Source organism: Euleptes europaea, chromosome 11, assembly GCF_029931775.1.
Source record: "Euleptes europaea isolate rEulEur1 chromosome 11, rEulEur1.hap1, whole genome shotgun sequence".
Taxonomy (NCBI): domain Eukaryota; kingdom Metazoa; phylum Chordata; class Lepidosauria; order Squamata; family Sphaerodactylidae; genus Euleptes; species Euleptes europaea.
This window is the reverse complement of record NC_079322.1, coordinates 61719942-61747326: the sequence shown is the minus strand read 5'-3', so window position 1 is coordinate 61747326 and position 27385 is coordinate 61719942. Positions and strand designations below refer to the sequence as shown.

General features: G+C 42.9%; 1 protein-coding gene across 3 annotated transcripts in view; it reads right to left on the bottom strand.

The window, feature by feature from the left end:
* Positions 1–26033, bottom strand: part of ZEB1 (zinc finger E-box binding homeobox 1) — a 98922-nt gene extending 72889 nt beyond the window's left edge. Inside the window, exon 1 of one of the 3 annotated variants that reach the window (XM_056857955.1) lies at positions 26007–26033. Coding sequence is in view for 2 of the 3 variants with exons in the window: in XM_056857953.1 (XP_056713931.1) it covers positions 25852–25909 (58 nt within the window). In the remaining variant the exon portion in view is untranslated. Of the gene's footprint in view, positions 1–23413; positions 23621–25851; positions 25967–26006 lie in introns of those variants that run through there. The other 2 variants (XM_056857953.1, XM_056857954.1) reach the window with 2 other exon arrangements.
* Positions 26034–27385: the final 1352 nt, after the last annotated feature.

Below are 27385 nucleotides of genomic sequence, written 5' to 3'. Positions count from 1 at the left end.
TTTCTGACCTGCCCAGCCAGTTTCTGGCTTCAGGCTGCTCAATTTAGAATAATTATATTACTCAGTTCTACCACAGATTTGCTTTTACTATGCGTGCGCCCTCCAGTAGCTTCAGACTATGAGAAATCACTGCCCATTTGTCAAGTGGTATTACATTTCCTCTCAAGATGTAAATGCTGCTAACACTTAAGCAGTAATACATAAAAAGTATAGATTTAAAGTATTTTTCATTTAGTTATACAGAACATTGTTTCATGTACCTTAGCCACAACAGTACATTAGAATGGCTTCCAAAGTCAGACTTAAAATGGAAATCAAGTCTACAGCTAAAGTGCTCCTTCTCCATTCAGCAATCAAAAATTGACTGTTATCTTTGTTATCTTGAACAATACAGATACATAATTCTTTTAGATCAATACAAGGTATAATGGTCAATTTTGACTTAAAGCACCTGTTAAGCAGCTAGTAGCCCCCTCAATTAAAGTGAGGGATTGCATCTATCCTGTGATTACTGACATGGAAATTAACTTCTTTCTGGGATTGTCTGGCTTCCCTTTCTTTGCAGATTATGAAAAGGAAGGTATGCACAGGAAGACTTATCAAAATGATCAACAGTAATTACAGGAAGGGGGCCTTATATCTAGTGAGGACCTCCTTTAGAAGGATATAGGTGGACAACACCAGGTCTATTTCTGTTCCTGCCCCTTCTCAAACCTACCCAGCTCTATCACATCTCTTTGTAGTTACGTGCCTGGCTGAAGACAGTTATCTGGCCCCCAAGCTCTGCTTTTTAAAATTCAGGTTGTCTCTCCATCTGCACCCATACTGGGTCCGCTAGCAGGGTTTATTTAGCAAGCTGACTATGCACCCAACCTCCATGCATAGTCTGTGACATTCCCTCCTGCCAAGGATCTTGCCACTTGTTTCCTTATCATCTGATTACACAACACTTGACTTTTAACTGAATGCATGAGCCAGATCCACTGGAGCCCATGGGTCAGTGGGTAGGAAAATTGCACAGAAGAGAGCAACTGTCAGGAGCAGGAGGATGCACTCCAAATCACATGAACGGAAACTGTTTTCAGGAGCTTTCCAACAAGAACATCTGAGTATTCCAACAGATGACTGTAAAAGCTGGTAGATTCAACCACCATGTGCAGGAAGAGAAGCACTGGTGTGGTCAGTGTCTTCCAACTGAGAGATATGGAGGTTTCTGAGTGCCACATACACGCTGTCTTCCCTTCTTTACAGAACCACGATGTACTAGGGAAGGCTGAAGAGGCTTATCAGACTTACTGATAATTGTTCTTGCTCATCCATGCAGGAATGAAACAGACTGCCAGATACAGGTATAAGTTTATCACACCTGACTACAAGGCTCTAGGAAGGAAGGCGATAGCTATTGGGGCTTAAGTGGTGGTTTTGTCAATTCTTCCTGTAAAAGGTAAAGGTCTATGGAGAACACTTCAGGTGAATGCAGAGAATGTCAAGAGCTTCATGTCATGGTTTCTGGAACCATAGTCTGACCTTCCTTAATAAAGCAATTCAGATGAAGTTTATTAACCCCCTTTCTTGCAATAAACTCTAACTTTTTCAGCTTTTCACATCACAATTTAAGAGGCTGGTTTAAGTATTAAGGTCTTTTTTTTCAAGATAGCACTCCTCAGTATGGAAATCTCTGCACCATTTTGAATTATAAACCACACTGTGTCATTGCATTCAAAGGTAATATATAAATGTATCAAATAAATAAGTGTTGATTGTCTGACGGGCAGTCTCCCTCTTTGTCTTTCAGACTTTTATTCCATACAGCCTTTAAAGAGGCTGACGAGGTTGGCTGTGTATTTCCTGCAACTGGCAAGTTTATACCAGAATTTCAAATTATTATACTGTTTTTCATTACGTGGACAGGAAGCAGATGAATTTAAACAGGAAGCCAGTTACTGGGGGGGGGGAGGGAAATGAACACCATTTAAACATTTTGCTTTACAGAAGACCAGCTGGTTGTCATCTGTCAAATGACTTCCAGGCTCAGCTCTGCAAATGAAGATGCACCTAACCTACCGATCTTCTGCTCCTATCAACTAACTAGGTCTTGCTTGTGTCGAATCTTACCATGCCTGTTCAATCCCATTAACTTTTCTGCTGTACTTTGCAAGCACATGCACTGTGTGTCAAGCGTTGTTTCATACAGCTCTGTAAAAATGACAAGAGATAACCCTTAGAACGTTCTTTTCATGCCAAATGAAAGAGAGCAAAGGACAATACACACACACATTCTGCTGGTTTCAAACAGCTTCAATAGACAAGACACACAAGCCATATGTAAACTCAGAATATAATACCAAGCAAGACTGGATGTGTCTCATTTTCTAGTTTTTATAAAAGTAAACCACAAAGTACTACACTGATAACAGTGCCACCCTTAGCAGAGTTACATCCTTCTAAATCCACAGAAGTCAATGAGCACAGAAGGGTGTAACTCTGTTTAGGACAGCACCATAAAAGACTTCGTTCACAGCTAACTATCAAGTCTACTTCTACTTATCACTGGTCACTAAACGCAAGAGACATACATTTCATTGCCTCAAGCTTGGATTCACTTAGACATTCATAAGAAAGGTGGATATATTTCCATAATATCTTCCCAGGGTTTTGTATTTTGAATGGCTGAATGTTCTAATTATTGCTACCACAAAACCTAACCCTATCACAGTTTCTCATACTTTTATTAAAGCTATGGCAAAAGCATTGTAGTAGACAAATAAAGGTGTAACCCTGGTTATCACAACAAAAAGCTAACCACTGACCATAGCCTAACCCCAGTTACTCACAATTCCATTACTACTTTTGAAAGCTCCATTTAATTGAGTATTGGAGCCAGTTGAAAGCAACTAGTTGAAAAAAAATATCCATCTGCAGCCATCGAATGGTGTAAGGCTTAGTTTGCACATACGGTAAATACGCAGCACGAAGAACTGCACACATTTTTTTTAAATGTCATACAACAAAACATTCTGATGTGAAATGATACATAAGCTTCATTCTTTCACTGAGAACTGCTGAAAATATTAAGTGACACAATGACATTTCTAGGCACTACAGTGACCTGTGCCTGGGATTTGTCTAGCTCTGGATTACTGTGATACCCCTAGATGCGGATTATAGATAGAACACACACTTCATTTGCAAAATTAAGTATGGGCATAGTTTATAACTATTCAGAGTTCTAGAAGACACAGAAAGAAATTCTGACAAACACAGGAGGAAAACACATAATTTAAGAAATACTTCTAAATCATTTTAGATATTGCTGGCCATTACTTTCTAAAACTGGTCTATAATTTCAGTCGCTTTTGCAGGAAAATGGCATTCCCTCCCTTTTCCCCCCTCCACAGCACTTAATCAATATATCTATACTTGTCCATTGATTTTGAAATATTATGCACCTGAAATACATTATGCACCTGAGATACATAATGCACAAAGTGAAGAGTAATGGACATTTCATCACAGTATATTCATTGAGAACATCACCAGTGCAATGCTATCCAACCTAGACAAGTATTTTGGATCCTATTAACTATCAAGCACTTTGATGGGTAGATGAAAGCAGAATAGTGTCCAATGAAAGTTGATGATGAAAATTAAGTTAAACTTTTAAATGTCACAGATAGTTCAGAATGGCATGGCATGGAGGAATTGGTAGATTGTCACCACTATCTATCCTCACACCTTCCATACTGGCAAACACACACAATCAAGTAAGCCTACTGCCCTACAAGTGACCTACGGAGAAAAAAAAACTAAAGATGCTTAACAAATAACTTGAAAAAGAAGGAATATGTATTGTCTCACATAAATCTTTTTTAAAAAATTTGCCAGCCAGATTTGGGTTCAAAAATTGGTATGACAATCTATCTGGCCAGGCTCAAATATTACCAAATACTCTAATAAGCCAAGAATGCCACCGTGTATTTGATGGCTTATATATAATTGCATTGTGGTAGCATCTGATGGCAAATGATTTTTTGCTTCTCAATGTGAAAGTATAGGCTTTTAAAAATGACAAGCTATGAGCCTGCTGGAACTCCTTTGGGAAAAATTACCTTCAAAGTCTAGTTTGAAGGTTCCTCATATGTATTAGTATTCCTCACTGAAGAATGGAGCTATACAGACATACAGTAGGAACTCACATTAGCCACGAGTACAAAAGACAGCTAAACCAGGCAGATTAGTACTGGACTAACCTGTGCCAAGAAATGCAAATCTCTGTTTACAATGGGATTTAAGCTTCTGTCTCACTGTATATAAACTACCTCACTCAAACTACTCAGTATTATTCAGATACTATAACAAACCACTGATTGTTACTTTGTGAATGAGCCTGAGTGATAGACTGGCTCATGCAATCCCTTGGAAAGCCTCTTACTTTATCAAGGAACCATAGGTTTGCCATTGTACCAAAGCCATAAATTATGGTTTGTATTCCTTCCTACAAACCAAGATTCCAAATTCTGATTTAATCTTGAATTGTGGGAAACAGCACAAACCATAGTTTGTGGCTTGGCTCAAGGACAAGCTATGGTTTCTCATTTGAGTCTTTCATTCGTTGGTTACAGAAGAAAGGGGAAAGTGTGAGAAAAAAAATCATTATCTAGGTCCATAGTATCTAAACAATGACACTAGCAAGATTATCACTGCCAGCACAATTTGGACAGAAAACCGAGCTGTGCTCTGACAGAAAGTACATGGGCTTAATATGAATATATGCAATACAGATCTATGGTACCAAAAACAAAATCAAAGTGAGGTGAAGCAAGGCAACCGGAAAGGTGCCCCAGCAGAGAAGTTTAAATTTGAATAGCCTGCTGCTCCATGTGCCTCTGTAATGCTGTTGCAGCAAAGAAACAATCCGTTGTGTATCAGAGAGCAACAATTGATGTTGAATTTTCACCCTTAGAATAATAAAAAAGCAGTCACCAAAGTTGGATGTTGACAAAACATACTTGATACAATGCAATGTCAGTGTGGTTGGGGTCAACAGACATGATACTACACAAGTTTTTTTAAAAGTCACATGTTGCAGCTAGAGAAACAGTTCACACAAAATGCTCTATATATGGGGGAGCGAAAGAAGCCAGGGCTAGCTAACATGCCCCCAGCAGGACACTGTACAGCACAACCCCCGGTGTTCCAATGTATAGGAAAAACAGTGTTTTCTATAGCAAGTTTAAAATAACTGCACATTAATACATGCAGCCCTGAGAATAGTTGTTATTTAAGATTCAAATTATATGGTATTTCCTAGATAACATTACCTACAAAAAAGTTTCAGGTCAGTCTCATTAGCGTTATACGGTTTTAAAAGGAACCACTGGCTACTAATATATAAGCAATCACTATTTTCTATATGTACGTATGCTCTAACGTATTTGACAGATTTTTGCGTGGAAGACTGTCCCTTGTGCACAGTACCCTAAATAGTTCTTCTGTTTCAAAACAAAGGAAGTTCTCATAAAGGCCTAGTTGTAAAGGTAGCTAGCCCCTTTGCCATTGTTTTCCCAATTCCTTGCCAAACCAGAACCAAGCAACTTTACTTCACACCATTTGGACGTAGTACTGGTATAAAATTTGTGCTATTACCCCCAAGCTTTTGAACACACAAGTTCTCTCTACAACATCTACTGCTCAGCGGAACCACCACATGTGCTTATTTCAGATATTTCCCCAACTGATGCTACTGTTATGCAATGAGTGCACACAGATCAAAATAGCCACCAAGCAGACAGAACTAGCAGACTGCTCAGTGAACCATGCAGAAAAACACTTCAGTGAACCAAGCACACAAACACACACAGTTCACAGGACACTTATGAAAGTATAAGAATGCTAGTAGTCTTCCTACATTTGGCTGGCATTTTCAAGCTGCTAAATAACAGCTGCCCCATCTCTTATAAACTACCCCTAAAACTGCAAGATAAATGTGGGATTACTACAAACTGACCCCGTGCTTTGTTCTTTCCCTTCTGGGCACACTGAGTGAAATGGTTTAAACACACATCTGATTTGACAAGCATTCGGGCTCACAAAGAATGTGGTGAAAGTGAAATCATATTCAGTATACTTGCAAGCTCCTGTGTCAAAGGTTGTTAGTTTTTCAGCTGCCAACTAAAGTTTGATACGGGACTGTCAGACCTCTATACCCTACAATTGTGATTGGGCTAATAATAGTTTACAGCACCTTCTAGGTCAAACATTTAGGCGTCATTACTCAAGCATCAGTAAAAGACATCAAACTATCTTTTTAAATCGAGTTCTATGGAAACCATGTTAGAGATTAGTAAAAAAAAGTCTGGATTGAACTATTCCAGACTTTCTAAAGCAATGACAAACTGATTCAAAAGTCTGAAAACGGTAAGATCCTAATTTATATAACAAGCTGTATACAAACAAGCCTTTTTTTAAAGGAATATATATTGGCCCTGAGGATCATTGGGCTGGCAATAAGTCAACAGCCATAAAAGGAAGAAAGGAAAGCCTGCTGAGAGAAACAAGTGTATTCTTTTCTGTTGGAAAATATAAACTCCCAGCTACCACAGCAGGCAAATATTATAGCTGTAACATTAGCAAACAGCAAGAATTTTCTCCTTATTTTAAAATATTATATTCTGTGTCCGTGCCTTCTATAAGATCTGTACCACTTACAAGAATCATTTAAAATATACATAGATTAAAAACTAGCAATAAATAATAGCACAACCACCACCATAGCGCAGGCTCAGCAAAATAAACAAAATCTACTGATTAAAGCTGTTAAAACAAAAAATGTATGCCTTCTGAAAGAGAGAGTCTCTGCACCGCCTATAGAAGATGCGGGGGTGGGTGGGGGAGAGACACAGCGACTAAAAAGGCCCCAGCCCTTGCACATGACATGCGGACTTGTCAAAACAACAAGTAACCTCTGCTAGGCCATAAGATGGCACATGGGTTCATGCCAGGAGAAGTGATCCTGTAAGTATGTAGGCCCCAGGTCATGAAAGGCTCAGAAGTAGCACTCTGAACTGAGCCCGGAAGCAAGCAGCTATCCAATCTACTCATTTCAAAAACCTATATTTTATGTATATGGTAGCCCACACCACTGAAAAGGTAGGCTACTGCAATCTGCACTAAATGAAGCTTCCAAACTGCCCCATCTAGAAAGCACTGCAGTAATCCAATCTCAAGGTTACAGAAGCATGCATCAGCATAGCCAGGTCAGCTGAGTCAATAAGGGAGGATGAGGACAACTTTCCAGATGAGAACAGATGGTGAAAAACATTCCCGGCAATAATTCTAACCTAATGATCTAATGAAAGGGATGGGCCCAATACTCCCAATGTCTTCATCTAATTGGACAAGGGTAACTGAACGTTACTAAGGACAGGCAGGCCAGTTCTCTCAATAACATCCATTTTCTCAACAAGCAACACCTCTCTCTTGTTTGGATTCCATTTCATCCCTCATCTAGATACTGGTTTAAGAGCAGTAGCTGGAAGCTTGATACACACACACACACAATGGGGAGAGAAGGGAGATGATATCATTTGCATACACATCACAACCAACTCTGAAGTTTTCAGGGGATCTCATTTAATGGTCTAACACTGATATTAAGGAGAATGGGTGACAATGCCAAACCCTAAGGCATCCCACAGTTCATGTCCCAAGACGATGATTCAGTCTCACTAGTCTATTTCTGCTGGACAGAAAGCACTGAAGCCAGAGGGCTACTCATGAAAGCCCAAAATCATTGTCTAAGTGATTCAGCTGAACATAAGAAGAGCCATGCTGGATCAGATAGGACTGTTGATTCGGTTCGGCCCGAACTGAAAATCAGCCGAATTTCCCTTGATTCGGTGGTTTTTAGTTCGGGACGAACCGAACTCAAAAATGGTGGGCAACCGGGGGGGAGGGGGCGAATTCAGCGAGTTCGGGAGTTCACGAATAAATCCGGCAAATTCGGCCATCAGTAAGCAGCATAACAGTCAGTAAGCAGCATTCTCCTCCCCCGGCCAATCGATGGCCAAGCTGGGTCTTCTTCTAGCCAATCAGTCAGGATTGAGTACTGGAGGAATCAGCTGATGTGCGGCCCGGCCGGGGAGAGAGAGAGAGAGGGAAATCCTTGTGTGTGTGTGTGCGGGGGTGCTTGTGCACATTCGCTCCTTTCGGTGGCTGCAGGGGGCGCATTTTTGGGGATACAAACCCCAAACTTTCAGGGGATATTCAGACAAGCCTTCTTAAGATACCACCCAAGTTTTGTAAACATTGGGTCAGGGGGTCCCGAGATATGGGCTCCCCCCCTTTTTCTTTCCATGGCTGCAGGGGGCACATTTTTGGGTGTGCCGACCCCAAACTTTCAGCGGAGCATCAGACAAGGCTTAAGAGACCCCCCAAGTTTTGTAAACATTGGGTCAGGGGGTCCCGAGATATGGGCTCCACCCCTTTTTCCTCTCCCCCTTTTCCATTTCCGTGGCTGCAGGGGGTGCTTTTTTGGGGGTGCAGCCCCCAAACTTTTATCATAGCTTCAGACAATCCTCCTTAAGAGACCACCCAAGTTTTGTAAAGATGGGTTCAGTGGGGGCAGAAATATTGGCTCCCCCCTTTTCTCTTCCGTGGCTGCAGGGGGCGCATTTTTGGGTGTGCCGATCCCAAACTTTCAGCGGAGCTTCATAAGAGACCACCCACATTTTGTAAACATTGGGTCAGGGCCCCCCGAGATATGGGCTTTCCCCTTTTCCCTATTGGGATGAATGGATCACCCTCGAGAGATGCATACATATGGATCTCATATTGGATACAAATGGAATCATATTGGATTACCCAGCCTCCCAGCCGCTCCTGATGGAACAGAAGACAGCCACAGTAAGACCCCTTTGGGGGCTTTAATCTGTAATTTTTCTTTTCTCTGTGTGTGTGTGTGTGTGGGGAGGTAGCAGTTTCTGTGGGGGGGGAAGTCAAAGGGGGCTTTTGCCGGTTCTGCCTGGGGTGTGTGTTCCCCCTCCAGTCTCTCTCTCCCTGGTTTGAGGGGGGGCTTCATTTTTATGTCTTCAGGTTTTCCCTCATTCATAAGATCAGTTAGGTTATTTTGATGCTTGCTCAAAACTGGTTTTCAAATGGTGACTTAAAGAATGCATCTGCCTGGTCCCAAGTCAAATGCAAAAGGAGAAATTCCACCCCCTCCTGCTCATTATGCATAGCTAGCTGCCTCTGTCCCTTTCCATGGTTTGCAAACTCCCAGGTGTCAGGTGTTGCTTTGCACTGTTGCAAAGGTGTTGCATTGCGTGCTTGTGTTGCTTTGCAGTTGTATTGTTTTGCAAAATTCTTCACACCTGCCCTGCCCTTTGCATGTTTGCAAAGGTGTTGCTCTGCAGTTGTGTTGCTTTGCAAAGTTCTTAGCACCTGCCCCGCCCTTGCTCTCATCAGCTGTTTGTCGGGGCTGGGAGCTTTGTGTGTGGGCGGCAACCTCTGCCCAGAGATGCACATTAAGGGTGGGGGGGAACCCCTTTCGGGGCCCATATCTCAGCCCCCCCCCGACCCAATCTTTACAAAACTTGGGGGGTCTGGCAAGAAGGGTCCTTTGAAGCTCCTCTGAAAGTTTGGGACCTCTACCCCCAAAAATGCCCCCCCAGAGCCGCGGAAAGGCGCGGTTGTGTTTTTAATGGCTTTATTCGGCCGAATTTTTTTTCCGAACTTTGAATTCCCGCCGAATTGCACGGACCCGAAGCAGGGGAGTTCGGACTTCGGCATATCCCGAATCTAAACGGGCCGAATTCAGCCGAATCCGAACTATACCGAATTTTTTTTAATTCAACAGCCCTAGGATCAGACCAGTGGTCCATTTAGTCTATTTCCTCTGGCCCGGGTATAGAGGCTGAGGCCTTCCCTGATGTTGCCTCCTGGCACTGGGATTTAGAGGCTGACTGCCTCTAGACATGGAGGTTCTGTTTAATCACTGTGGCTAGTAGCCACTGATAGACCTATCCACCATGAATCTGTTCAATCTCCTTTGGGAGCCAGCATAGTGTAGTATGTTAAGAGAGGTGGACTCTAATCTGGTAAACTGGGTTGGTTTCCCTTCTCCTCCTACACACGAAGCCAGCTGGGTGACCTTGAGCTAGTCATAGTTCTCTCAGGACTCTCTCAATCCCACCTACCTCACAAGGTGTCTGCTGTGGGGCGAGGAAGGGAAGGAGATCGTAAGCTGGTTTAATTCTCTTTAAAAAGGTAGAGACAGTTGGCATATAAAAACCAACTCTTCTTCTTTTAAAGCTGTCTATGGCTGGGGCCATCACTACATCGTCTGGCAGAGAATTCCAAATTTTAATCACTTGCTGTGTAAAGCAGTACAGAATGAATAAACATTTCAAAGGCTGCTGACAAATCAATCAGAATAGGACAGAACTTCCCTATCCATCTGTAAGCATAGATCATCCACCAACACCACGAAGGCCTGTAACCAGGCCTAAAGCCAGAATAAAATAGGTCAAGAGAAGATGCATCATTCAGGTATGCCTGAATCTGCTCTGTCGCCACATGTACTATCACACTGCCCAAAAAAGGAAAGTTTAGACAAGAGCTTACTATTTGCCAGGTCATAAAGATTGCTTTTCCCAGACTTATTACTGCCTCTTTTCAAGTTTTCTGGAAAAGCATCCTCAGCCACAGACTGGATAAAAATCCTGGTGGAATATCGTGATAAGATTTAACTAGCCAAGAGGAACAGGATTCAACTTCCATATGGTAGCCTTCACAACCCCAACACACCCTTTTCATGGTAAGGGAGAACAACCCAAAGTGATCCAGGCACCTGGATCACCTCTACTAATGAAACCGTTAACCACATTAAAGTCAGATCAGATAAGAGCAATTTTATCAGGAAAGAATACTGCAAGGGGCTGATGATTGAAAATCTGTTAGTAGATCTGTACAGGGGCCTAAATCCCACGTACCACTTAAAAATCTCCCCTGAATAAGATGCTGTTGACACAACATTAGTGGAGAATAAGCAAATAATAGTCTGGCCACAACAACCTCACTTTATTCTCCTGAACCAGATCTCTAGAAATCTGCTTGGTGCAGAAAAGATCTAGATTATGACATCTCTTACGTACTGGACTCTGTATGAATGCTCAAGTCTCCCAGGGCAATCATAGGTCTAGTGCTAACAAAATCCCTTATATCCCTGATACCAAATTGATGAGATCTGAGAAGTAGGTCCATATCTAAAATGACAGATTCATCCAGCATTTAAAACATTTTCAAATTATCAAGTCAATTATCTTTATCCAGTTCATCCTTGCTATTTAAGTTCACAAATAAATGTTTTTGAAGATATTACGAATTGGTGGTTTTATATTAGGTACCAAATGGTAACTTATGCCATACACCGAAACCAAGTTTAGTTGAAATAGGCTCCCAAGCACGGTTGCTACACCAAGTCAAGAAATGTCCTAGGTCTGGAACAAAGCACTGGTGTTAACTGTAGAAACCCTCACAGTGTAATTCAATCCACAACTCCACATGAGCAGAGTTTCCTGCATTCAGTTCAGTTGAAGATGCATACCTGGAACGGTGCCTTGAAACTGAAGTGAGGCCCTCTATTAAACAGAAGCTGCACGTGTTATTCAGAGATTTGGAATCAGGTCATCAGGCTCAAAGAATAGGGGTTTTACAATTCCAGCTTATCGACTTTGACTGGAATTGCTTTCAGGGGCTGCCCCCACATGAGGGCACAAGAACATGCCCCCCACCATGGCAACGACAGCAAATGGTGCAGGAACAGATATTAACAGTGCTTACATACCTTAGTTGTTCACATTACTCACAACCCATGAGTCATGCTCTGCATTAGTGCGACGACATGTGTTAGTTTTGTGTATGAGTAGCCAAAGGCAGTTGATAAGAAGTCTAGGTTCAGTTTTTTTTATACAAACCTGCTATACATGACAGTGGTTGAAACTTCAGAGCTCAACCACTCCTACTGGCATAGAAACTAACTTTTGCGTAAAGGTAGCATCCTATGCAAGCACTGGGTCATTACCGACCCATGGGGTGATGTCACATCACTACATTTCCTAGGCAGACTACGTTTACGGGGTGGTTTTGCCATTGCCTTCCCCAGTCATCTACACTTTACCCTCAGCAAGCTGGAGACTAATTTACCGACCTCAGAAGGATGGAAGGCTGAGTCAACCTTGAGCCGCCTACCTGAAACCGACTTCTGTCTGGATCGAACTAGGGTAGTGAGCAGAGCTTGGACTGTAGTACTGCAGCTTACCACTCTGTGCCACGGGGTTCTGTAACTTTTGAATAACCAAATAATTTTAAACACAAGCCTGTCCTTCACCCATATCTCTCTTATCACGCCTATCTTCCTTCTCTATTTCTTATTTAATGCTTACTATAGTTTGCCATGTCAGACTGGGCAAATTATGCTTAACATTTGTCCTCCAAATCAGCATCAGGTGCCAACTTCAGACCATGGTTTCTGATTTTATGTTTAGCACTTGCCCAATTGGGATGTCACGGCAAACGATAACTGGTGCTAAACAAGAAGCTAAGCATGAAAAAAAAGGAGGGAGACAAGAGTATACAAGTCTGCTGCTTATTCATAGTCCTCCAATCATTGCTGGAAGAATCATCTGAACTGAATTAAAATGTCAGACGTTAGCTCTTTAAAAAATGTCTCCCAATAGCATGGGGTAATAAAGGCATTCAGTTGGCCTTTCAATAGAGGTAGATTATCACTTAAGATGTATTGTCTTTGATCTTGTACTGAGGTTTGAGAGGTCAAGAATAGTTAGTAGGGGGTGTACAATATTTTCTGGTCAGATTATTCTTTGAAGTGCTCAATTTGAATCAGTATGCTAATAGCCTTTATAGCTGCCAGTCTATTTTAAAAGGCTGTTTACGTGAATAAAAATATAAGGGATTTTTGACAGTGTTTTTAGCGATTAATTCACAAAACAAACAAGAACTATGCATGATGCAGGAGCTCTGTGAATAGGACTGGACCTAAATTGGATTGTGACACTATAGGAAGGTGGGTTTTAAACCTGCCTTCTATGCTGTTTCTCTAGTCCAGTCGCCCCTGCTGTAATGAAGCTGCAGGCAGGTTGAAGATAGTCACCTCTGTTGTGCCTGAATGTCTCCCTTCTGTAGACACCCAGTACAGTGCTAATAGCAGCTACTGGGAGGGGGCAGTTCATATTAGGAAAAACTGCATGGGTTTTTGATTAATGTCCCCCAGCACCTTTTCTTCAATCCAGTGATTTTTCTTCTCCTTACAGTTCTTAAGTACCTTTTATTTAACTTAGGAAAATGAGTCTGTGGTCCAATCAGCACTCATCCTTTTGTGATCTTTGTTATCTTTTCACAATAAAGTACAAATATCACCAAAACTATCTTCTTCTTCACCTCAGCACTAATTTTAAACACATTCTTAAGCTATACTGCTCTCAGTGTTTTTTACTTCACTGATACTGAACATGACTGCCTATCTGTTTACATGGAAGCATACAAGATGTAAATGGGATCCACCAGATCCCATTTTTTGCCCCACCAGATCCACGGACCTTGAACTTCAGCGTACAGATTTTTTAAAAATTACCCTATTCTTGTATCAAAATCAAAAGAATGATGACACACAGACAGCCAATCTTAACCAGATTAAGAAAAGGCAACATATACAGCTGAACGTATACCTTTGTGATCACAACAGCCAACCACATCTATATCACATACCACAGAAGAATGCAAGCCGCTTTGGTTACTCATTGGAGAGAAAGGTGGGATATAAATGAAGTAAATAAATATTACCAAAATTATTAAACACCAAAAGTTTGGGAAAACAGAAACTGAAGATATAATAATGGCATCAAGCAACACCTTTAGAGAAGTCCTGTGAACTGGGTTAAAAAAAACACCTGATATCCAGTAGCCACCTGCCTAACCCCCAGAGGCAATCAGAGATGGACCTCCAATCAAGATTTTAAACAGACAGGTAAATTCATGAAGGTCCTTCTGATATCCTGGCTCCAGATTATGCACTGCATTACGGGTCAAAACTGAGACATAAAATTGTACCCAGAAAGAAACTGGAAGCCAGAAAATCTTTGAGCATAAATAGAACATACTGATTGCAGAATGTCCCCTAGAGGTTGTATTCCACACTAACTGAAGGTTCTGAAGACTTAAAAGGCATCTGCAATGTACATACGCTGAGGTAGATGGGTAGATCATCCTTTTCCAGAAGAGGCTGGAGTTGGTTAAAAACACTTTGAGCTATCAATGCCACCTGGGCACCTGAGAACAATGGAGGGATCCAATAGAATCCCCACAACTACAAACCTGAAGTTTAAGTGGAAGCACAACTGTATCCAATACAAGATAAGAGACCACCTTCTGTCAGGGAGGAAATTCTTCCATTCTGTTCAGATTCATTTTTTAACGGTTCGAAGAGTCCAAGGTGATATTCTCCATCCTCAAAGAACAGAGGCCATACTTCTTCTCACATACAAAATTCTCCAAGGTAAGTCTGAAGAGGTGACAAGGGCATACACTGTACAATATTTCAATTTGACTACTAGGACTGATGCCACTTAGATCCTCCAAAGTCCATCAGGAGCCAGCTACCCTACAGCTAAACAGGAGAGAGACTGCAAGGACAAGATCTGACAAGACCATTGGCCCGACGAGACCAATTATACTCTACCATGCTTATCCTAGCCATCTGGGGTTTACTTTTCTTGAAAGCAAGGTGTATATATGAAAAACAATTAAAAATGTCATAAGGTATTTTCACACCAAAAATATTTTAGCATAATTGCACTCCCCCAGCAGAAGGCTTTCCCTTCACAAAAGCAAAGGAGCATAGTCTGCAAATTTTACTACACTGCAGAATCTAGAACATGAGGGTAAAAAGCATACTAACTTTAGACTTAATCAAGGATTGTTTTGTGTAGATAGAAGTCTAGGCAACTGGTAGCACCCTTCCTTAGCTACCATCTTCTGTTACGAGCTCAAACATTGAGCAGCTGTTCTGCAGACTGCATGTTAGCTCCAAAAAGGAAAATCACAGTCTTTCTACAAACACTCAGTGATGACGAATATTCTAAGTTTCCTATTTGCTGTTGTAATACTTCACTGAAGAGCTGATGAGCTCAGGCAGCACTCTTTGCAAGAACAAAGCCATCTCCTTTCAAGATCTTTAGTGAAAATACAAACTTCTTTGGATATGCACCTTATGAGCATTTGGAGAGACAACAGGGGACAGGAAGAAACAATGAAAGGCAGAGGGGGAGGAAACGGTGAAAAGGCAGAGGGGAAGCATGATATCAATGCCATCTATCCAGGCCATCCATTTTGTTTCCAGATCCATCTATTTCCTTCTCTCCCACCCCAAAGAAAAGCAGCCATGCCTCTCAGGTCAAGTGTACTGTCAAGTGTACCAATTCAAAACACCAACTTTTCTGTTTGATTTGCCATCACTGAAATCAACAATGGCAGCCACAATGGTGCATCCTGAGATTATTTCTTGACTGTCTTACAATTCTCTCTCTATCCACCTGAAACTGCTATTCACAATGGTCCAAAAGCATGTTATTACCCCAATAAAGGTTTTTTGGGGGGCCACTACTCAGAAGTTGTACACTACCAGAATTTTAAGAAAGTCACACTCTACATCTGAACCAAACTGCCATTCTTCACTTTTCAGCATCACTTACAGCACATTTTGGTAACAAGGGAATGAGAAGGGGAAAACCCATCACAGCCATCCACATATTTCTAGTCTTTCATGCAATCCAGTTTGCTAACCAGAACACATTACTGACATTTTTACAGAGTTAGGATTGTATGAGTCCTATGAATATTTTCTCCAGCAACAATAATTAATGTAAACATCCAAAATAAACCACCCTTAATACAAGTAATTTGAAGATATAAAGCTGAAACATTCAAAAGTTTCTGTAATATCGCCAGCACCATATTTTCTGCCTTTTTAAAACCATGAAAGTACAGAACACAATTTTTTATTAAAAATCCTCTTGATTTTCAGGTCTTCACAATAAGGGCTGCTAAATATTAGTGATTCCAACTCATGATCCTTAGAAGTTTGTTTAAAATGTATTCCCCACCTTCCAAAAAACATAAATAATCAAAATCACAATATAAAATATTCAAGTACATTTATAAACTAGAAAACTCCCATTTATTTACCTCATTTACCTCCTGCCTTTCTCTTCAGAAGGGTACCAAAGTAGCTTACATTGTTCTTCTCATCTACATTTTACCCTAGCAACCCTGCAAAGTAGGTTAGGCTGAGAGTATGATGGGCCCAAAGTCCCCCCAGCAAGCTCCGATGGCAAAGGGGGATTTGAACCTGGATCTCTACTACATCACTTAAAAAAAAAACCCTGCCATTCCATCTGCTGCCTTCCAAACCTCTGGGAAGCCCAAATTATAACAATCATTGAGTAAGCGTGACACACAAGAAGAGACATACAGTATATGGGGCCCAGGTCAAAAAGGGTTTTATTTGAAAGAACCACTACCTTGAACTCTAAGCCAGAAGCAAAATGGAAGCCAATGAAGTCATTTCAAAATCAACTGAACACACCCAAGATCAGCTGATTGGTGGGTAACTGCATTATGTACCAATTGAAACTTCCAAATGGTCAAATATCTACATAGGAAGTCAACAATATGATCTCTGAAGTTCACGATGGCACCGAAATGTGTGTGAGAGGCAGCAGAGACAAGCGTCTTCGTCATCTGCTGTGAGTAAACAAGCTGCATGACACAGCTTCATTTTCTTTATCAGGCATCTTCCAACCAGGCTGTCATGAAAGAAATGCTGTGCCTTAACAGAATGCTATCTTATTTTGGTCACATCAAGAGTCACTGGAAAAGACAGTCATACTGGAAAAGTTGAGGGCAGCAGGAAAAGAGGAAGACCCAACAAGAGATGGATGGACTCAATAAAGGAAGCCTCAATTTGCAAGATCTGAGCAAGGCTATCAAAGATCGGACATTTTGGAGGACTTTCATTCATAGGATCGCCATGAGTCGGAAGCGACTTGACGGCACTTAACACACACAACAGAATGCATAGAATTGTAAAGGCACACTATTTCTTGTCTGGTCCAGTGATAGGAGAAATTATGCTAAAGTTCTCTGTATCTTAGTAGGCACAGAGCAGCCTTAAGATTGGTCAGACGGCTCTGTTTAGTAGGCAACTAAACCCCACAACAATGGAACCTAAGCATTTGTTCTTGCTTGGATTCCCACTGTCCCCTGCTTTGCAAACAAGTGTTAAAATGTAGTAGTTTACCAAGCATCTTCTTGTAATGTATTATCAACACTGCCATCAGAATGACTTTGCCAGTGCTTTCAGGTAAACACCTTTTTTTCCTATTAAGTTCAGAAAATGGATATTTCAAGATGGAATCTTAAATCTGCACAGTCGATCTCTGAAGTCACAGAGAAGAGTCTGCACTCGCAGATCACTCTTGAGACCATCTCTTGTATTTGTATCCTGCTCTTCCTTCAAAGATACTCATTTAGGTACTTGTAATTAACAACTGCAAAACATCAGGTTCAAGCATAGAAATAGGAATTAAGTGAAGACTATAAAAAATAGAGAACAGTGTTTCCCTATAACCAAGAATTCAACTTTAAGATACCATTTCCATGGAATCTGTTGACCAGCATGTTAAGACTTCTGTTATGCTTGAAGGTTTCTCTGCCTGTAAGTGAAAAAAACACGAGCCCTACTAGGAAGGAGGCACAAGGAAAATCCAAGATAAAAATATATGCCACACACCACTAACACCTGCCATTTGCTTGTTTGACAGGCTTATGCCAAGAAGATCTACAATTCATAGTATAAACACAATTGTTACCTTGCTTAAAATTCAGTTATTTATTACTACTCTGGAGCACAAATCCACCAATAAGTTAATGTTTCATTTTCCATGGGGCAAGCCAATGAAGGGCGAGAGATTTTGATTGAATCTCATGATATCTTTAAAGTTACTTAAAAGTAACCGTGGGATCCAATCTGGATCAATGCCATAGTATTTTGGATGATGGAGGCTTAATACTCCTCCCCAATTTCCAGATAGCAGCTAATGGATGCATGTGAAATAGATTGGTGGAAGCTCTCTCTTCACCCTAAGTGTCCAGATTCAAACTGGTTCTCCCCTACAAGCCGCAGACATTAAAAGTTTTGAACCCAGATCTCTCCCATTTTGTCTTATTGCACAAGCATTATCCGGAGTAGTCAATTGCCAGGTGACACATTTGAAACTTCACAAGGTAACATTCCAAGCACTCACTATATAAACAAAAACAATCTGGAGCCAGTGGTGCACTACAAAGGCAGTGGTACTCCCAAGTTTTACCCAATCTACTGCCCAACTCTGTTTCCCAGTCTTTCAGTCTGCTACTCCAACAGCACAATCCTAAACCCATTTCTGAAGGGTACAAATGGCAACTCAAATGTCTGCCAGCATAACATGAAGGCAGTTGGTATATCTAGCGACATACACTCTGTCTGGCCCCATCATGTCTTGCACGCTTACAACATACACAGTGGGACCTCTGAGATGGAAACTCCACAGAAAAGCAACTTTGCACAAATAGCCACAGGAGAGAATGAAAATTGTTCTTAACATCCAGTGACAGTTTCCATTAATAGAGCTGGGGGATGAAAGGACAAGGTAATACTCAGATAAGCACAGGAGGAAGACCCCTTGCCTCAGGCTATGAGCACTACAAGGGTTTAGCCTGCTCCTGCTCTTCCCATACCTACTCTGTGTAATGCCTCAGAAACCCCACCCCCTCAACAGTCGCTACCAGTAGGTGGCATAGCATGCATAGGGCTCACGTTTGCAGATATGCCGGCAGTGTATCAACACACTGTAAGTGTGCTCTTATAACCCCTGATCACAAGTAAGGGACACAAGCCTCACAGCCATAGCCTGTGGTAACTCACTGCTACAGCTGGCCAAACACCAATGGTACTTATGGTGGTATGCACTGCCGGATATCAGGGCCCCATGAAGCAGTCCCAGAAGAGTGCAGACACAGTTGCAGTGCATGACTGTTAGGGGGAAGGGTGTCGGATAGATAGAGCTCAAGCGTTGCTGGATGAATAAGAAGTAGTGGTGGTAATGAATGCTCCCCCAGAGCAGCAGGGGAATAGTGAATGGAAGATCAGTGTGTGGGGCAGCCAATCATTTGGCAGCTTTCAGCAAGAGTGACCATTCCCAGTGGTTGGGTCCGATAATAAAGAACATCAGCTGGGATGAGTGGTACCTGTAGCTCCATATGACATCCAAACTGGGGATCCTAGGAACACTATCTGTACTTTCCCTCTGACTAAGCCTTTCTTTCCAGTGTGCCATTCTCTGACATATACAGCTGGTGTCAACACCACAACTGCTGAAGGATGCCTGATGCAGTTGTGTATTCCTTCGTTGCTCCCCTGGGGGGGTGGTCTGTCTCTCCCTTTCCTGACAGAAGTCTGGTGCACTTCATGACCACCCAGCCCCTGTCCAGATCTGAACCCTTCAGAGAAAAAGGTATTGAGCACTGTATCAGAGCTGCCTCTGCTGAGCTGCAGAGGCGTGAGGCTGAGATTGACCATGTTTCCTTCCCAGCATGCCTTCCTGGCAAAAGGGAACACAGTTGCAGAAGGGACTCAAACCCACATGCGTATAACTGCATGGTGTGCATTCATTTCAGAACTCCTCCCACTCACACCATAGTGCTGCTTACAGTGAAAAATGCAGTGTCCCTTCCCTTGTTGTCTTCTCGCTTGCACTGGTAGGCTGATGTCAGGGAAGCATGGCTGCATTAGCCTACACCAGGCCTGCTTCCATCTCCAGCTATCACAGGGGCAATGTGGGCTTGTCATGACTGGTGGGTTGTAGAGTTGCTGCTATAATGTCTCCTTTCTCTCCTCTGCCAAGTAATCACAGGATATTGGCCAGCAGTGTTGGCAAGGTGCTGGGGTTTTGGGATTGGGCTGTGAGTCACTTACCATAGAAGCTATGTGCACAAAAATCCAATCTGGATTTTTATCATTAAGTAATTTACTGCTACTGCACCTAGGTGGCAGGGTGTGCCCACAAAACCACCAGGTAAACAGAACACTGAGAGAAACAATACTTGCAAGGATCACACAATAGTCTGACAGAGGTGGAAGACCTGGACTATAGTCTCAAAGATAAGAATAACTGCACCGAAGACGTAACATTTCCTGATATTCAAAGCCTGCCCCCCATTTTCTCTCCCATCCAGCTGTAACTGGAAAATATACAAACAGCCATGCTTATACATGTAACTTTTCTAGAACTGTTTAAACTTACAGGAAGTATGTAATAATTTCTATAAAGCTTACTTTTATAATTTAACGTTCTTATAATAGTATTCTATAATTTAACGTTCTTATAATAGTATTCTAGAGTACAGCATGCAACTACACTTTTATTCAAAAGGAAACCATGGAGTACAACATGACATTAGCATGTGTGCAGGACATATATTAGTTCATATAAGCGTCTTTGATTTATACCAATATTAATAAAATATACACCCATGGTTAGATTGAGGTGTAAACTGAGGCACCTTAAGGAACTTAAGGGATCTTAGCTTCTGCAGGGGAAAAAAAAACAAAGTTGAAAGCAGAAACATAAACAAAAGTAAGATTTTTATTGCTTTGGCTTGAAACCAGCATTATGAGGGAGAATGTGAAAATACTCATGTTCAGAAAAAGCTCACAAAAACAATTATAGCAGCAATAAGTTTGAATATTCAGCTAAAGTTAACAGTAAACTCTTTTAGTATCAAAATAAACAGTAAGGCTGCAATTCTATGCAAGGCCCAAATTCACACTAAAAATTGGGTGAAGCATGGTTCCCCTTACAATGGAGATCTACATCAGTAATAATCTTCTGTACAGGTATGTAACAGAGGCCAAAACAATTTGCCCTAGTCTACACAGTAAATATGTAGCATGAATCACTGAACATATACAATTTCACCTAACACAGAATGGTACTGAACTAGGGATTAGCAAAAGGAAGGTTGACAGCTTGGAAAACAACATACTCTGAGGTATTACACAAAACAGGAAGGAAAATGTCTGTTTGGCCCCAAGAAAATCTGAGGGAGGGAAGTGGTAGTCTGCCTCTAAAAAGTGGTCAGGGAGGAAAATATAGGAATCAAAAGAAATAACACATTGTCCCACAATCAACCTACATCTGATTCTACTTTAAAGGGGACTGGGGGGAGGGAGGCAAGGCAGGAATGAGAAAAGTAGATAAAAATGCAGTCTCCTTATCAGGAAAGCATTAGCAAAATTTGCTTGGATACAATGGCAGCTCTACACTTCCATCACTGCTGTTTCTGCTTGGGACAGATTTATGATCATACCAGCACTTGTCAACAATGCACCTGCACAAAATTAATGCGCACTGAGGAAATACAAGAACCTGCAATGACAGCTTTACTGCTAGCACTGTGGCACCCTCAAAACTTCTCCAGAAAACACCAGTGCCATTCTAAGTCTGAGGCAACATAGTGGCTAGAATCAAAGTTGTGCTGGAATCTCACCTCAAAAGTTAATTCATTATGTGGCCTTTTCTTTCAAATACATCATTTGCAAGAGGGGAATATTACTGACCAACCTTAGAGGGCTGATGTAAAGATTAGTGAGCACATAAGAAAAATGGTTTGAACAATCGATAAGTGATATACAGTATTATGATTTTGGTACTTGGCAGGTGTATATTCAAACATACCTGTTCCTATGATTGGTCAAACTTAAGTTGCATAATATCCTACATTAGTTGAACAAAAATGGTAAGAGGAGACATCACTACTTGTAAATTTCAGGAATATTGTATAACAGAAAGAAAGCCATCATCAGCAGACAGAAAAATCCCTTTAAACAAAGAAATTAGCAAGTTTATTCACTTTAGTCGGGATGCTGTTTTATTATATTGTCTGAATGACATCCGTGGGAGAAAACAGAAATGCTGTTCAGGTTCTGAACAAATACCCTACCCCAAACCGTGATTTCAAAATTCATGTTTAATATAATGGTTAATTTAAGGTAGAACCCACTAAGGTAAGAGTTACCTTAGCTTTTGGTGTGGGCTGGATTAGATCAAATTGTAGCTGAAACTTTACAGACCTACCAAGATTTTTCCATTATTACATAACCATATATGTACAGTGTTTAAATACTTGGTTCTTGAATTTTTGTCAGCTGTTGTGATTTCCTAAGCACGCTGATACTTCAAAGCAATTGTATTTAAGAAAAATAAGCTTTGCAGAACGGACTTAATCTAATAGACAGGAAGTGCCAGCCTCTGCTGCAGGTTCCTCTATGACAATATAGAAATATTTTTATTACCATCTTGTAGTAGGACATTACCTGCAGAGAATTTTAAAAAATGGCACATATTTTCAAATGTGGGTACACTACCATACCAAGAAAGTATACATTTGTACTATGGGAGGGAGCGGAGAGGAAAAAGAGGGGGGGGGAAGGAAAGCAAAGGTAGAAGCAATAATAGTTTATCAAAATTAAGGCAGATATACTTTTCTACTGAAGTGCTTAACATTAAGCAGTCTTTAATTCTACATTTTTAAAGGCCTATTTTATTTGATCAGCAGCCATATTTAACATAATTTGGTGAAACCACACTTCTGTGAATCAGTTTCTCATAATCTGTCTTCCTTAATGCTGAAGACAGAAAAAATTATTGTAGAGGATTAGCAGACACGGAGCTTATCTTTGAAAGGCAAGAGAACAGCAGCACCTTTATGGTGGAGCTTTGCTACAGAAAGCATTTCAATTGCATATTTGTGGCCAAGGTTTAAGGGTTAACTTTCCCTAGCAATTCTGATCAGTAAACATTTGCAAGTCAAACAGGAACCTACTGCTGAGAAATCTCTGTCATCCAGGATCTATTATCTAGCCTAGCCAGCAATGGTTATTCGTAATTTGTTTATAGAAGACTGTATTTTCAGCAGAATTACCTAGTACCTAATCAAAGGCTTTACACCAAAACCTGAGAACAGGTGTGATGATCTGTACCAAAAATGATGACAAATGAGAAGCTACCTTCAATGGCATTGTATCCCATACACCTTTTGTTTTCTGCGAGTCATGCATGCTGCAGACAGAACAATTTGTGCTAAACAGCCTCAAATATGTTTTTCCTAATATTAAGCACAAAGAAAAACACTGACAGCAAGCATGGTAAATAAATCCCTCCCTTGAGAATGAAAGCAGCAGACAGGAGAGGGCTGAAAGGCATGCTGAAGAAACCTCACACACCATTTTTTCTTCTACCTGCACAAGTTGCCATTTGCTGCAGCTGTCAGAATCCTTTTCCCCCCGTTGGTTTCAAGAACTAGGTATTCGGGCACTGTCTCAAGGCATCTGTTGATATGCTTCAGAAGTATGATATTCCAATTAAGATAATCTTTAAGAGAAAATCCATTTTCTTTCCTGTTCAGGTAAACATGTTTACAGCTCCTTCCCAGAGACTGGGTGGTTCAGACTCACATGTCATACACATGTCGTCAGCAACAAGAAAAGCCCCTTTTCTCTATCATTAACATTTTAAATAAGGTAACGGAGAGAACAGCGTTCTTAACTTACCTTTAATAAAGCTTTAAGACCACACACACATATACACAAACCGTGGTCTAAAACAGGAAATTAACATTGCAATATCCCGCATATATCCTGCTAAAAATAAATCCACCTTTACAGAGCAAGAGCTAGCATAGACCCACCAGATCAACTGTTAGTCAGCTAAAAGGGACAGTGTTTATATGCGAAATTCACACATTGTGACGCCCCCCCCCCAATTCCTATTCAGAGATATTAAAACTCCTGCCAAACGTCATGGTTTCAAACCCACCACAAAACCCCTTCCCTATCCATAACCGTACACAGGCAGGAAATGCTACAGGAAAACTAAAAAAAAAACCTGCCAAGGAAGGTTACAAAACCTCCCCTTTCACATCCTATGAAGTTACCGGAGGCCAAGATCTTCCCTGTTATTTTCCAGAAGATTAAACAAAAACACCCAACAACACCAAAGTTCTGAGCATTTATTCCCCTACAGTTTCCCCAACTCATTTGAAAGTAATCAGTATGCACCGGGGAAAAGGAAGAGAAAAAAAAGAAGAGAGGGTCGTTAAATCTGAAAAGTAAGCGTAGTTCCTTATATAGGCTGTAGCAGTTGCTCAGAGCCAGCAATGAAAAGAGAAAGGGGGGGGGGCGCGCCGCGGCCAAACCGTTACCACCCATGACTATGATGATCATACAAACAGGTACCTCGAAATCGAAGAGGCCGAAGAGAGGAGACACAGAGAAAGAGAAACTTGGCTGATCCCCGATTCCCTCCCCAAGCCCAGATAAGAAAGAAACCTTTCCTTACCCCCATCGTGGTTGACAAGAGGAAGGGGGAGAGAATGTATTGGGTGCGTGTGCGTTTTTAAAACAATTCTAAACACTTCTCGCCAAGATCTGCGGGGGGAGGGTGTTGGGGTTGGCGGGGGCGTGGGAGGAGAAACAATATGTTCAATGGCTAACAGAGATAAATCAACATGCACTGCAGGCACTGAAGGAGGCGGAGGCGAAAGTAGCGAGTGGTTTGGGCAAGGAGGAGGGGGGGACAGAGAAGAGAGAAAAGCAGAGGAGGGAGGGAGGAGGCAGGGGAAAGGAGGGGGTCCCTTTCAAGGCGATCTCAGGGGGTGCGCATGTGGCGCGTTTCCCTTGCAAAAGAAAAAAAAATCAATACACACTGCAGCAAGCAACAGTGCTTCCCTCTGCTCCTTCTCCTCCCCCCCTTTCTTTCTCCTCCCCACCCCCCCTCCAGATCCCCAAACACGCCACGCTCCGAAGAACTGAGCCCTATCGCAATCCTCTACGTTTGGTGCGTGTCTGGCAAAACCAGGTAGTGGAGTAGTTTTTACACGCAAGTTGCCCCGAAACTAAGTCTCTCCCCTCTCTCTCTCTTCTCCCCCCCCCCCGAGAGAAACAAGACATACACCCACCACAACTACGAGCAAAAATAAAAAAAAACCAGGGAAGCCAACAAGACGGGTACTTTCCCGGGGGGGGGGTGAGAAGCACCCCCCCAAAAAAAAGAAGTTCGGGGAGCTGGCCCCGAAACCAGCAAGCGGGACCCGCCCGGGCGCAGGTAATAAGTTTGCAACTCGGGGTCGCGGAGAGGCGATGGGAGCGGCCTCCGGGTCGCCTCCCCGGGAGGAACGGAGCACCCTCTTGCCTTCCCACGAGGCGAGGTGTTTTTTTTGGGGGGGGGGAGGAACGATAACTCTCCCCCCCCCGCGGAGGCAGCGGGGCAAAGTAGTAGTGGTGGTGGTGGAGGAGGAGGAGGGGGGGGGAGAAGCGGTTAGACGTTGCGGGCGGCGCGTCTAACGGTCCCCGGGAACTAGCGGGCCGGCGAGTGGGCTGAGGCGCCGCTAGGCGGAGGAGGAGGCTGGGAGGGAGAGCGAGGCGGGGAAGGGAGGCCAGGCAGGCAGGCAGGCAGGCGCCAGGTAGCGGATCTAACGGTGCGGAGGGGAGCCGGGGCTCCCAGCGAGGAGCGCCCGGGAAATTACTTTCTACTTCTCCCGTCCTCTTCTTTTCTTTCCTCCCCCCCCCCTCACCAACCACCACCTCACGCCGGCTCTCCTCCTCCTCCTCCTCCCCCCTTCCTCGGGGCCGTGCCCGACCCCCAGCCCGGCCCCCGAGGCAGCCCCGGCGCCACTGACCGTTATTGCGCCGCGGGTTCGCCTGCTTCCTGCGCTTACACCTGGGGCCATCCGCCATGATCCTCTCGCTTGTGTCTAAATGCTCCCGTCACCTCCTCCCCCCTCCCTTCCCCCCTCCCCCTCGCCTGCTCTCTCCCCCCCACCCCCGCCCGGACCTGGTTTACGACACTGGGTGGTTTGGGCCGGCTCTTTTTTTTTTCCTTTCCTCCCTCCCCTCCACTTTTTTACATCACCTTCCCACACCTAGTGCTCGGCCGCCGGAACCTCGTTGCCAGGGGAGACGGCCGCTTTACGGCAGCGGCGTTTTGAACCGGCGGGAGGGAAAAGTTGGCCGCCCCTCAGGTAGAAGCCGGCGCGTGGGATATTGAGGCGGGGGGGGGGCAAAGGAGGAAGATGAGGGGGAGCGCTCGCGAGAGGGGGGGGCGCTGAGCGCGAGGGAGCGCTGAGCGCGAGGGAGCGGGGGGGGTTTCCCTCGACCGGGGCCGCCCGAGGCGACAAGGGGAAGAGCGCCAGCGAGCCGATTGCCCCTGCGGCGCGCGAAGCCGTACGTTGTGCGCGTGCGTGTGCGCGGGGCAACGGCCAATATATAGGCGAGCGCGCTCTGGCCTGAGGGGACAGTTGGTTGTCATGTCTCAGCCAGGGTTTCCGTTAGCTGGGACTTTCTCAACTGTCCCCCCTCCCCCACCCCAAAAGTTGGGAGAGTTTCTTGGGGGGGGGGGGGAAAGAGACGAACTTTGCGGATGCGTTGAGGCTTCTGCATTTCTTTCAAAGTATACATAATATAAAGTATAAATAATAATTCTTTGCAATTGTGTTTGTTTTCTGAGAAGAAGGAAGTGAATATCCCCCCCCTCCTTTCAAATCTTAAGTTTGGTTTAATTTAAAGCGCCTCTTTTGTATTCTATTAAGGTTCCACTGGACGCCTGTTTTATTTGCTTGTAAAGATTACAGCGTCGTTATTAGGGTTTTCGTTTTTACTTACTTATTTATTTATTTTGTTCGGTTTGTAACCAGCCCTCCCCGGCCAAGACCAGACTCGGGGCAGGGAACACCATCAACATATCAAACATTAACAATAAAAGTAATAATTCTAAAGTTAAACAATAAAACCCAATTAAAAACCCTTAAAAACTCCAGGTGGCTCTTCTTTTGACCTGTAGTGCCCGGAATAAGCAGTTGACCAATTGTTGTTGACCAGTCAAATGCCCAGTCCAGGCCTAATCACTTCTTCACATTATATAGTGACACCTGTCAAACTACATTAGGAATGCAATAGTATCATATACAAAGTATTCGGCTATGTTGAACCTGCCTCCATGGCCAAAGAATGGCATTTTCTACTTTAGAGCCCATTCCTGAAGGGGGGGTAGATCCGCAGCAGCTGGGCCACCTCCTCAGAGGATTCCTGGCCTCCCTGGAGACCAAAAAAAAAAAAAAAAAAACTTGATAAATGGGGGGAATGCCCTATTGTGCAAAATGAGGCTGCTCGAGGGGGCATTCCTGGGGCAAACAGGGTTAGGAAGCTGCCCAAAGG